This window comes from Canis aureus, chromosome 18 (genome assembly GCF_053574225.1).
Source record: "Canis aureus isolate CA01 chromosome 18, VMU_Caureus_v.1.0, whole genome shotgun sequence".
NCBI classification, from domain to species: Eukaryota; Metazoa; Chordata; class Mammalia; order Carnivora; family Canidae; genus Canis; species Canis aureus.
Genome location: NC_135628.1, coordinates 22630594 through 22643747, shown reverse-complemented (window position 1 = coordinate 22643747; position 13154 = coordinate 22630594). Strand labels below are relative to the sequence as shown.

The following is a 13154-nucleotide window of genomic DNA, read 5'->3' as shown; positions in this document are numbered from 1 at the left end:
TATAAGTGCCTAAGAACCATGTACTGAATGGGGTAGTGTGGAGACAAATAAAGGTGAAGCCAAGGCCAGTGTCTTACCTTGTGCCAGCCTTTCAAGGGCCATTTCCTCTTTTTCAGCAAAAATCCTTTCTGGATGGGTGGCTCCTGGGTGTAACTCATCTCTCCTCTCAGCCCTTCCACCACTTCCCAGCTGTCCTGTTTCAATAAAACAGATCATGCTAAATGTCTACCTTTAATAATAATAATAATAATAATATTCAGAAGCACTTCATCCTATTGGTAAATCCATCAAAGATGGTGAATTTAGCTGGTTTTTTGGGGGAGAAGTTATTAAAAGTTAATTTTCATACAGGTCCTGGACATCATGGATTTAATGCTATAATTTAATGGCATCAAATTTGATTTATTTTTCCAAAAGCCCTCTCCTAGAAGGGAATGTTTCTCTTAGTGCTTGAACATGGCTAATGGTAAAGCTTTACTGTAAGTTCTATACCCTGTTAGCTCACCACTAGACTTCAGTTTGAATTTTAACCAAAAGCTATAGATACCAGGTGATAATATGGTAAAACTGGCTTAAGAAGTGGCTGAAAAGTAGGATATTGAATGCAAACTGGTAAACATAACAAATTGGTCAAAATAATGATTCATTTGCAAATTAATCTCTTCATATTTAAATACTGGAAATACTGAAGCATCAAAAAAATGCTTTTGAAATGAGAATTTTCATCCTCTTTTTCCAGAAATGTTGCCTGCCACACCCTCCTTTTGTTTCAAAAACTTCTGGCGGGGGTGGAAGTAATTATTGCTTTACTGAGCTGTTCATAATTTTGAAGAGGTACAAACTGTTATTATAATTAATCTTCTGTTGTTGGCTATCTAGGGTAGTATCAACCAATTGAAAAAGAATTTAAAAGGGAATACTAAAGAAAAACACTAAAAATTCTGAAAATTTATTTTTTAGTGCTTGAAAATGCACAAGTCATTGCGAAATTATCCCAAGATAGACCAAAATTGGCAATATCTATTTTAGTGGCTGAGATAATGGATTTTTAGTTTACTGATGGATTAACTTATGTGAAATGCACAAATCTTAAAAGTACACCCTGATGAATTTATACATCTATACCATTAGTAACTACCATTCAGATTAGAGAGAAACATTTCCAACACAGGATTATTTAGTTTTGACAAACGTGTCCTTCCCCACCTCCTCCAGCTTTTTTGAGATATTATTGGCATATGACATAAGTAAGTTTAAGGTATACAATGTGATGATTTGATAACCTCTATTTCCCTACCCTCATCATTACCACTTTTTTTGTGTAGTGATAAAACTTAAGATCTATTTTCTTAACAACTTTCCAAGAATATGGCATATAATCACCATGTTGTGCATTAGTTCCCCCAGAACTTACTTCTAGCTGGTAGTTTGTATGATTTGACAAGCATTTTGCCATTCCCACCTCTTCCTATCCCCAGGAGACTCTTTCCATGAGCTCAGCTTTTTCAGATTCTGCATATAAGTGACAACATACGGTATTTGTCTTTCTCTGATTTATTTCACTTAGCATAACACCCTTAATGTCTATCCATGTTGTTGCAAAAGGTGGGATTTCTGTCTTTTTTTATGGCTGAATGAAATTCCCCTCTGTGTATGTATCACGTTTTCTTTATCCATTCATCCACTGATGGACGCTTAGGACGCTTAGGAAGGACGCTTCCTTGTCTTGGCTACTGTGAATAAAGCTGCAGTGAACACAGTGTGCAAATCTCTCTCTAAGAAACAAATGTGTCCTTTTGGTCAAGATTTCATGTTGACTTAACTTGCTCTTAGTCAAATCTCCAGACAATAGGTGAGGGTTACAGGTAGAGGCCAAAGAACTGGGAGATGGACAGTAAGTGTGAACCAGCACCAGAAAGCAGAAGCAATTTGATTTAAGCCCCAGGAAATACTCTAATGACAAGGCATGGAACCACAGGAGTCTTGGGTGCTCTGGCTCAGTTTCTGTGTTGTCCTCAAGCTTAGCACATGGGAAACACGTGGTAACAAGAACACTTCTGTACTTTAGCAACCGAACTCTTTTTATGACAATCCTGACAGATCTGCCTTCTATCTAATTGCACTTTACTGTGAATATAGTTAAACGTACATTCCAGACTTTTGAAATGTGGTGGTGGTATCCCAGGGTCTGGAGTTGTAAAAGGGAATTCTTCAATGGAAAAAAGCAAAGCTTATATTTAGCTCTTTCTTTGGAGGACTTTTTCAGAAAGGCAGCAATGTCAAATGAGATTTCTTTATAGTATTACCAATTATTCAAAGTGACTTAATCATACCCAGAATAAATGGGGGATGCATATTATTAAGTGATGAGAAGCCTACGTGCACGTACGTGCACACACACACACACACACACAACTTCTGTTCGCATGTATTTCAGCTTAGAAAGCCATTCCTCAAAATCTAAAGTGTCCTCCCTGTCAAAATTGTAATGAATTTTTAAGGTCAAGTTAAAAGTTCCAGCTCCTCTAGGAAGCCTTCTTCAAAGGAAAGTACTATTTCACCCTAGAAACTCCATCAGCATTCCATCTACCTTTCCAATGGTTCACCACTTATGATATTATATGTGAGATTTTATCATCCCTACCAGACAGACTCCTTGAGGATGTAAAGTGTCTAGTTCATTTCTGATTTCTTCACAATGCCTAACCTGCTGTCCTGTGAATGGTATAACATCTAGTTGGCTAATAAACAAACTTGGTCTTAGAATAAGACTGCAAACAGATTTTTGTTCTTGGAATATTATAAATCAGCATGCATTTGAAATGTTCCCAAAATCTTTGGGCCAAATAACTATTTACAAACTAAACAGACTACATTCATATTTGTGAAAGAGGGTGCATGTGTGTGTTATCATTGTTAAATGGGAATCTATGGCTCAAAATCTTTTGGAAAGTATTCTAAGGGGATCAAGTCCTATCGATTTGTTTAAGACACCCAAACAGAAGGCAACACACAGTGATAATACTAGACAATCATGCATGTCTGCTCAATACATTCAATTGTGCAGAATGCAAATGCCAAGAGGGATTAGACGTTAATTGCATACTTTACAAAACTGAAAAAAAAAATGGAATGAGATCATATCTGTAGTTTAAAGAAAAACAAGAATTAAATTTAAAAATTGTCTCAAGGATTCACGTTAGAACTGGATCTCTCCTGAATTCTTAAGACATAATACATTCCTGCCAGTGAGCCAATGTGGAGGGCAGGGAATCAGATTGCATTTGTTGGCATTTAAAGGAAATAAGTCAGAAAGGGTTTGCATTTATTCCAAAGAAAATATCGTCTTTTTTCATCACTTTATTTTCTACCTGGGCTCAGAACTTAAAAGTCTTACCAGGTTGGAAAAGCCAGATTTGAAGTATTTAAGAAAGTGAAGACTCTGCTTGACTCAGGAAGGAAGCTCTGCAGCCAACTCCTTTTCTGGGCTTGCCGTCCAAATCCTCCCCATCCAACTTCCTTGTCTGTCACAGTCCTTGAGTCACTTGGCTGAAACCTGAGAGCCAGCGTTCCCAGTGGGGGCAGTACCTACCCTCTGGGGCTGTGAAATAGTGGGGGTACTTTTAGTTCTCACAGTATCTCTGATCTAATGGTTGGGATCCAGAGATGGTAAATGTACCACAGTGCCTCTTAGACAATGAAGAAGTTGTCCCACTTTCCACGTGACTTTCCAAAGTGCCAGTGGACTCTTTTGTAGGTGAAATCTGTTTATAATTTCTTGAGCACAGAATTTGACTCTGTTTCACATCCATACCAAACTATTTCTGCATGGTTTTTATACACTTTGAATTCTTGGTATTGCAACTACTGGATAACTGAGGGAGGACTACATTTCCTTCTGTTTGGGACTTTAACAAGCATTACCCACCATTTTGGAGAATTGTCACTGAAGGCCAGGCCACTTGTGGTATTTGAGTTAGTAGCACAACACACCTATGTGGGTCTGCATTAGTAGCTGTCACATTTTATATATAGGTATATCTGACCACATCATTATATCTTCTGGCATAATCATATGTGGGCTTCTACACAGTAAAATAAATATTTTAATATTAACCACTTTCTTTGAGTTTTCCTTTGTATTTCAGTTAAGTATACGGTGATATTTTCGGAATTATGTGTACAAATAAGTCAATAACAAATTTCATTTGAGGAGAGTAATGGGGTCATTAAAATATTGTCACAATAAGGGATATTGTTTTGGTGGAATTAAGAACCACTGCAGAACCTGACACAAATTCTATGAGAAGAAATGATATGTCCTCATGGTGTAGTGAAATCACTTCAGAATTGTAAGGGCCTAATTAATTAATTAATTTCTCATAAGTAGTCCTATTGCTTTCATCCTCAAAATGTTTATCCTCTATGTCCCTTCTTCTCTGTTCCCCAGCCACCATCCAGACCCAAGCTCTCATCCAACCTGGCTTCCCAAGACTCTCCACTTCCATAATCATTCATGGGGCCCCATTATGCCCTACTCTCCATGCAATATACAAATGAATATAATACTTGTCTGCATTTCCACTTCTGTGGTTTATTTATGTCGTTCAAGCCTTCCAGAATCTTCTCTTAATCTTTTCTACCCATGCAAACCCTTCAAAATTTTAGTTCAGTTTTTGAAATTTTCCTAAATTACCTAACCACATTAATCGTATACGCCTATGAATATAATAGTATTACTGTCTATTACCAGATAACTTAGTGTTTAATTAACTCATGACTTTTTTTCCACTTTCATTCCCAGGGCTTTGGTGTTTACTACTCGGAACAGTTATAGGGACCATCTTTTCAACATGAGATATATAAGATAGATAGATAGATAGATAGATATAGATACATATATATATAGTTTTTAGCAATAAACTATATATATTTTTTATTTCAACATCATATATATCATTCTTCTACATATTATAGTATAATGCATATAGTATAATGCATATTTTTTATTTCTACATCATATATATATCATTCTTCTACATATTATAGTATAATGCATATTCTGCTATAATTTAAATATATAAATTCTAATTATGAACCAGAGTAAATGCCAAGCAGTGGCCAAAATCTCGAAGCAATTTGAAGGAGTTAGGATACACCATCCGATGGATAGAGACCAGCAAGTTCTGGGGTCCTGCTCGGAGCTACCGTGTTTCCTATCTGTAATCCCACTGAACTAGGACAGGAAGTCAGCCTGAGCGATTTAATGCAGCCAATTCTTTGCTCATTCACTTTTTTATATTTGGAATGTCTGCCCCCATCTACTTCTCAGCCTGAGAATTCTCATTTGCCCCAAACCTCCTTGGGGCACAAATTCTCTCCCTCACCAGCACTGACAGAAACCTCACTCATACGAGTCTCTCTCTGAGCCAGAACCTGGGTTCCAGGAGAACAGGGACAGGGTCCCTCTTTGCAGTAATCTCACTGCTTGGGGACATGGGGGCCCTGAATAAAATATTCACTGAATGGGCCAGTCTGAGGAGCAAAGGGATGTGAGAAAGGCTCAGCAGAGTCCTCGGGGTGAAGGATTTGAATCCTGTGTACTGGAATGGGGCAGAAAAAAAAGCAAAGATACCAGCTTCCCTTGGCTAAAGGGATCAGATGTCCTGAAATAGCTGTTTGTGTTCCACACACCTGGTGACCGGGCAGTAGGACACGCACCTTGAGCTGAATGTCCTAAGATACAGTACAGGGTGGACTCGGGGCCCTGGGGAAGATCAAGGCCCTACTGACTTGGCCCAGCAAGGCTGGGCTGGTGTCCTGCCCTGAGGGGGTCAGGCCGACCACTCACCACGCATATAAGATGGAGAAAGAAATGCGACAGGGTCTGGGGAAAGCGGCTTCTTAAGGTTTTCGCTTCATTTTAACTGAAGACAGTCTGGCACTGTCGTCCGGCATTAAATTCAGTCTGTTTTACTGAATGTCAAAAGAGTGCCAAATATAGAAAGCTGCTTTGTGGTTGGAAAGGCAACTAAGCATTTATCCATGCTCATGAGCTGGCACGGTTCATTTCCATATTGCTGAGTGCACGAGTTGAAAGCCTTCCCCGCACCCCCCAGCACAGCTGTTTCCACAGTGTACGTCTCCTCTGCAACTTTCAAATGCTGGATTCTCAGCACTGTCCTTCCAGGGTTGTCAGAAATAGAAAATGACCTAAAACTTCCATTTTTCCTGCAGCTGAAGAGTGTTGTGGAAGAAGTTTTGGTTTTACTTCCCCTATCTGGCATGACCGGGGAGTGGGTTGCTCTTATTATTTATTTGAATTGCTTATCAAGTTTTTTTTTTAATTCACGAAGCAACAACACCCAGCATTAAATCACATGGAGCATAATCTAACAGGTCTTTAATGATTTTAAAGGCATTTCTGATATTTTTTAAAGAGTTTATTTATTTATTTGAGAGAAAGGGTGTGAGCATGGGGTGAGGGGGTGGGGCAGAGGGACAAGCAGACTCCCCGCTGAGCACAGAGCCCAGACTGGGGCTCGATCCCAGGACCCCTGAGATCATGACCAGAGCCAAAGTCAGATGCTTAATTGACTACATTGCCCAGGCACGCCAGCATTTCTGATTTTCTTTTTTTTTTTAAGATTTTTATTTATTTATTCATGAGAGACACAGAGAGAGACAGACAGAGAGAGAGAAAGAGAGAGAGAGAGAGGCAGAGATGCAGGCAGGGGGAGAAGCAGGCTCCACGCAGGGAGCCCGACATGGGACTCGATCCCAGGTCTCCAGGATCACACCCTAGACGGAAGGCAGCTCTAAACCGCTAAGTCACCCGGGCTGCCCATTTCTGATTTTCTAAAACCTCGGGATTATCAATATTATCTTTTATGATTATACTATGAACATATGGAAATACTTCTCAGTTAATATAACGACAGCTTTAACTGATGCCAGATCAATTCTGTACTTATATTCAATCACTGAGAGTTGTCATTGTTACTTCTTGTCCAATGTTTTCTTCCTCAACTAAAATTTTTGAGCATCAGCAGGGCTGACAGCAAGAGCAATTTAAAGGAACAAATTAGTTGGGGGGATGATGTGTTTGAACTAACACAGTGCTTCTCAACCTGTACCATGCATACCAATCACTGAAGAGCCTTGTCAAAATGCCGATGTTAGGGGCAGCCCGGGTGGCTCAGTGGTTTAGTACTGCCTTCAGCCCAAGGCCTAATCCTGGAGACCCGGGATCGAGTCCCATGTCAGGCTCCCTGCATGGAGCCTGCTTCTCCCTCTGCCTGTGTCTCTGCCTCTGTGTGTGTGTGTGTGTGTGTGTGTGTGTGTGTGTGTGTCGCATGAATAAATAAATAAGATCTTTTAAAAATATATTAGTTTCAGTAGGTCTGGGGCGAGGCCTGAGCTGCTTCTGCACCTGCCCAGGTGAGGCTGCTACTACTGGACCACGGGAGCACTTGAGAGTAACCACACTCCAGGTGACCAGGCTGTCTTGAAGAATTGGAGTTTGACTTCATAGGCTCTGAGGGCCAAACTGGGACTAATGGGGTAAGAAGTACAAGGCCCTGGATCCCAGTGCTGCACAAAGGACAGATCATCTGATTCTTTAATAATCAGTGCAATGAACAATTACAAAAGCAACATGGAGCCAGTTGCCTAGTCACTGGAGAGCTCCATCGGAGGCTGGCAGAGGGACTCCAGGGGGATTCCTAGACCAGGAAGGAGGTCAGAATAAATGAACGAAAGCCCGTCCAAATCTTACTTCCCAAACTCATGTCATGATAAAATTGGTACAAAGTCTCAGTTATGCAGGATGAGTAAATTCTAGAAATCGGCTGTACAACATTATGCCAATAGTTAAAAATATTGTATTGTGAACATAAAAACTTAAGATAGAAGATCTGTTAAGTGATCTAACCATAATAAAAATTAAAATAAAGTAAAATAACATAAAATAAAATAAAATATTGGCTGATAAAGTCTCCTAAAGCAAACCAAAAACCAGTAGCACTAGCTTCTATCTAGTAACCTCAGGTACAATCCCTGATCTTAGGGTCTCAGTGAGAAGAAAAAAGGAAGTCTACACAGGGAAGAACCCACTCTGAAGGCTACATGGGGAAGAGAGTCATGACCTGCCAATGGCCATCTCCTTCCTCTCCCTTCACACTCGAGATGCAGCTCACGCCCAGGTGGGAGTGGCAGGGGGATGACATTGGGATACTTAGTCCTTAAAATGTGTTAAGCCTTCATTATTTGGGCAGTCACAGACCAAAACTCTGGTGTCTTAATTACTTAGATAATGCAGAGTATGAACTCAATCTTGGGGGTGAACTCTTGAGCTAGCACAGGAGGTGAGGGGAAAAACAGGAGGGTCATTGGCAGCAGGTGATATCTACAATAAGGAGAAAAAAAAAAAAGAAAAACCAGGTGATGTGTCAGCTGTGCTGCTAACTCCACCTGAGGTCCAAATAAAAGAAAAATGCTTTCTAGTCATGTTAACCACAGATGGATTTATAATTAAAACAGTATTAATAAAAAAAACTTTAATGTACACATAATGATTATTTCTACCCTGCTGCGCACTCAGCAGCTATGGCTGTAATTACACTGGTACTTTTTTAGGATCTTCAAATAGATTTGTGGGTTATTCATTTTGTTAAATATCCCCCTAATTGTATGCAAGCTCTTCAAGACTACGGACAGCATCTTTTATGCACTCTTTTCTCTATAATCCTCTGCTCTGTCAACAGGACCCAGAGAGCTGTAGCTATGTTTAAGATAGAGACAGCAATTTAAAAAAAAAAAAAAAAAAGATAGAGACAGCAAACCTATAAATGTCATCGTGCTGTGGCCGTGCAGCCCACCAGAGAGGGGGGAAGGGGTGATTAGTTGCTACTGTGGTAGCAACGATAGGAATACAAGTAATAACTACTGCTTCTTGATGATCTACTATGTGCCCCCAATGACTCCATAATGAAGGTATTACTACCCTCACTTTACGGATAAGGAAAATTAAGCTCCTATGTAGTCTGGCCAACATCACAAACTGGTAAGTGGGCTGCAGATCACACAAGACCCTGTCTGCTCAGTGTCCACCCAAGGTGAGATCACCTATGGGTAAACTAGAGACCATGCAAGGCCACCTGCTGCCCTGCCAGCCAGCTCCTCGCACCCTGCACTGTTCTCTCCCCAGGCAGAATCTGTCTCTGGTAGCACGTTCCTGTACTTAATAGGCACGTGTGTTAGCCAGTGATGACAAGATAACTATCCACTCAAGGGACTCAAGAGTCTCTCCTGGTTTTTTTTTCCACACCCCCAGGGTACAGAGCTACTGATTTGTTTTCCCTCATAAAGTCATGGAATAGTTTTTTTTTTTTTAAGATTTTATTAATTTATTTGACAGAGAGAGAGCAAGAGAGCACAAGCAGGGGGAGTAGCAGAGGGAGAGTGAGAAGGAGGCTCTCCACTGAGCAGGGAGCCTGAGACAGGGCTCGATCCCAGGACCGTGGAATCACGACCTGAGCCTAAGGTAGACGCTTCTCCGAACTGAGGCCCCCTGCCCAGGTTTCCCAGAATAGTTCTTTTAAACCTCAGAGTTTGAAAGAGAACATGAAGTCATTTACCTAGCTCTTTCATTTTAGAGATGAGGAATCCAGGATAAATGATTTGTGTAGGACCACGAAAATAGGTGAAGGGCTTCTGAGGACCAGGACCAATCTTTTGACTCCAACCTGGTACCCCTGCCAATACCCCTTGCTAAGAATTCTCTCACTGTCACAGTGGCAGACGGCCTCATGGAAGGCTCCCCACCCCCACCCTGGCTCACTCACCACACAGGGGCAGGTGCATGTGGTGCCAGGGAAAATCTCCCACATGGACTCCTCTGTGAGTGGAACTCAGCCAGAGGCACAAAAGGGGGGAGACTCTCTTGCACTCTTTGTTGTATACCTTCCAGCACCATTTTAATATTTTATCTTTACTATCTTTTCATTTAAAAAAAAAAACATACTCTTTTTGGCATGTTGTAGAGCTCTGCCCTTTGGTGTCTGAGCCTGGAGAGAATCACAGACTCTCTGTATTCAGACATAACACTTTGGCACTCCAATTACGGGGTACGTAACTCCTGAAGAAAACCCACTTCATTGCTGGATGGCGCTAGCTGATAACAGTGTTCTGACAAGTGTGCTCAAAACTGTTTTTTCAAAGCTAATTAAAATTTGCAATCAAAGTAGAGACACATTCTGGCTAACTAATGCACATATAATTTAGAATCATAGTAGTAGGTGCCAGAATAAACTCTTCCTGTCCCTGATCCAAATCATCCATGATTTTTCCCTCCGTCTGTAGAAGAATAACTGGTTCTCTAATGAGAACCTAGTGACAGGATAAGATCGTGGAGAGCCTTATGAATCAAAGAAGGAATGATCCAGGTGTTCAGTTAGACTCTGATTCGTAACTGGCCTTCGATTTAATAAGGCAGCTTCTACTCACAGGTCTGAAGCTTAGCATCAGGCCCTAGAGATGGAAAGATGTAAAACCAGGTGCTGGCCTCCAAGAAGCTGGCATATATTAAAGATACGATAAAGAGATAGCACAAGGCCGAAGACTTGAAAATGCGAAATGGGAGATTCAGAGGAACATGCTACAGGAGTTCTCGAGCACAATCACACGAGCTAGACCCACCTTAGGAAGAGGACTTGAGACAGGACTCAAAGAAAAATGGACACAGAGTGCAAAGGAAGGTTTCTGCAGCTGTCTGGACAGCTGGGTGGCTTAACACAAAAGCCATTTATCCCCTCACTGTTCTCCAAAATCGAAGTATCAGCAGAACCTCACTGGCTCTGGAGGCTCTAGGGGAGACTGTGTTTGTATCAGCTAAGGTTGCTATAACAAAATACCACAGATTTGGTAGAGGCCGGGGAATCTAAGATCATGGTGCTGCTAGATTTGGTTCCTGGTGAGAATCTGCTTCCTGGCCTCTACACAGCTGCCTTCTTGCTGTGTGCTTACACAGCCCTTCTCCTGTATATGAGAGTGAGCTCTGGTGTCTTTTCGCTTCTGATAAGGGTCCTAATCCCATCATGGAAGGCACCAGCCCCCATGTCAGCATCTAAACCTAATTACCTCCTGAAGGCCTGCCTCTAAATATCATCAGGAGGGTTAGGGCTTCATCATATGAATGGGTGGCAGGTGAGGGAGACACACACATCCAGTCCATGAGAGCATTACTTGCTTCTTCCAGTTTCTGGAGGCTACTGGCATCTTTGGCTTATAGCCACATCACTCTAATCTCTGCTTCTGTCTTCGTATCCATGTCTGTATTCTTCTCTCTGTTTGCTTCTTACAAGGACACTGGTGATTGAATTTAGGGCCAACCTGGGTAACCCAGGATGATCTCCTCATCTCAAGATCCTTAAATAAATCACATCTCCAAAGACCCTCTTCCCAAATACAGTAACACAAGTTCCAAGAATTAGACTGTGGACATATCATTTGGGAGGGGAGGACACCATTCAGCCCATTAACACAGCAAAAGGAACCACTAAGCCAGAGATGTGCCAGGGATGTGCCCCCTCTGGAGTGGGACAGAGGGAAGGTGATTTTAACTGTGATGCAGGCTTGTGTACAGATGCAAAGGGAGACACAACTGCACTGGATGGTAGGGCCAGCGTATAGAGGATTTAGGAGGGATGTCAGATTATTCTAGAGAAGTCTTCTGTTTTTCCACTGTCTTACTTCTTACACTGTTGTTTCTGGGCCTTCAGCTTTTTAATATCATCTTATCACTGAAGTAGATTTAGACTACCTCCTCCCTAGGAAAGAACAGTTGAGTCAATTTAGTTCATATTTGTATGTATAACTTCTAGAGAAAATACAGTAACTGTAGAGCCAGTGAGCTGTGCCCTCAACAAAAGCTTTTTGGGTCACTCTTCTGCTTTCCTGTATCCTGCCCTATGGCCGATGCCAACCATAGATAAATATATTGACTTTCTTAGGGTACCCTATGTAGTTTCTACCAAGGTAGTATTTCTAGAACCCACCAGAATATATTTGCTATGCTCATCCTCCTGCAATTGCACAACAACACAAGCAGGTTTCTGAAAACCTCCAGAAGTGTTTCAAAAGTTCAACTTTTCCTGTTCTTCACAGCGGGAATATAGCTGACAGGCTATCATTTGTGGACATGGAGAGTAACAAAGAAGCCCCAACAATTCAAATATGTTCTTTCAGCTGAAGTCCTCACCTCTTCTATTGAACATTTATTTTTTTTTCTCTCTAAGACTCTGAGTGGAAAGATACTGAGAATTGAGCCTTGTATCTTTGCCCTGCCTACTTTCAGTGCATCATATCAGTGTGACTTGTTTAGGTATGATCAAAAGGTAGGCAATAGCAAGAAATAAAGGCCCAGAAAGTGAGAATCTGGAAAGCTAACACAAAAACATATAGGTTAATTATTTTTATCTGTTGGGTCAACCAGAAAAAAAAAAAAACAAAAAATCAAAACAAAACAAAACAAACAGCACTCCAGAGAGACCTCAGGGATCCTAAGACCACCTCTGCGTTATCCTTGTCTCTGCATTCAGAGAGGCCTTAGCTTAGGGAGCTTTGTTACAATGACAATCATTTGTCCATGAGGCACATAGAACTTGAATGAACTTCTAAAGCAGCTTTCTAGCACCCACAGAAATCCAGAGTTCTCCAAATAGATGGTTGCCTGGTCCCCTACCATTTCCCAAGCTGTGTGACTCTGATAAGTCGGTTAGTATCTCTGAACCATATTTTCTTTCTAAAGTTTCTAAAATAAAAACAGACCTTACTGGGTTGTTCTGAGACTCCAAGGGATGGCATGAAAGGATATTATGAGCTGTAAAAATGCTAACAGATACTTGTTAATTTCTAGTGTCCGTCACTAACTCTTCCTTTCTCAGACCAGTCCAGACAGCAGAAGCCAAGCTATGTGACTACACTGTGACACCCAGCTCGTAGCTGAAAGAAGTGGGGAAGCAGTTATCATGTGGTATTGCATGAGGACTCCTGGGCCTTCTGCTTATGGAAAGTGATGGTTTATGTATCTAACATTTACGTAGCACCTACCGCAAGCAGCCTTTCTTCTAACTCATTTGCACAGCCTTATAAGA

The 13154-nt window shown here is 41.2% G+C and overlaps 1 protein-coding gene across 2 annotated transcripts in view; it reads right to left on the bottom strand.

Annotated features, from left to right (window-relative positions):
- Positions 1-13154, bottom strand: part of OSBPL3 (oxysterol binding protein like 3) — a 136641-nt gene that overhangs the window by 68350 nt on the left and 55137 nt on the right. For both annotated transcript variants that reach the window (XM_077856491.1, XM_077856492.1), the window contains one exon: positions 78-194. In XM_077856491.1, coding sequence (XP_077712617.1) covers positions 78-194 — 117 coding nt within the window. The remainder of the gene's footprint in view (positions 1-77; positions 195-13154) is intronic.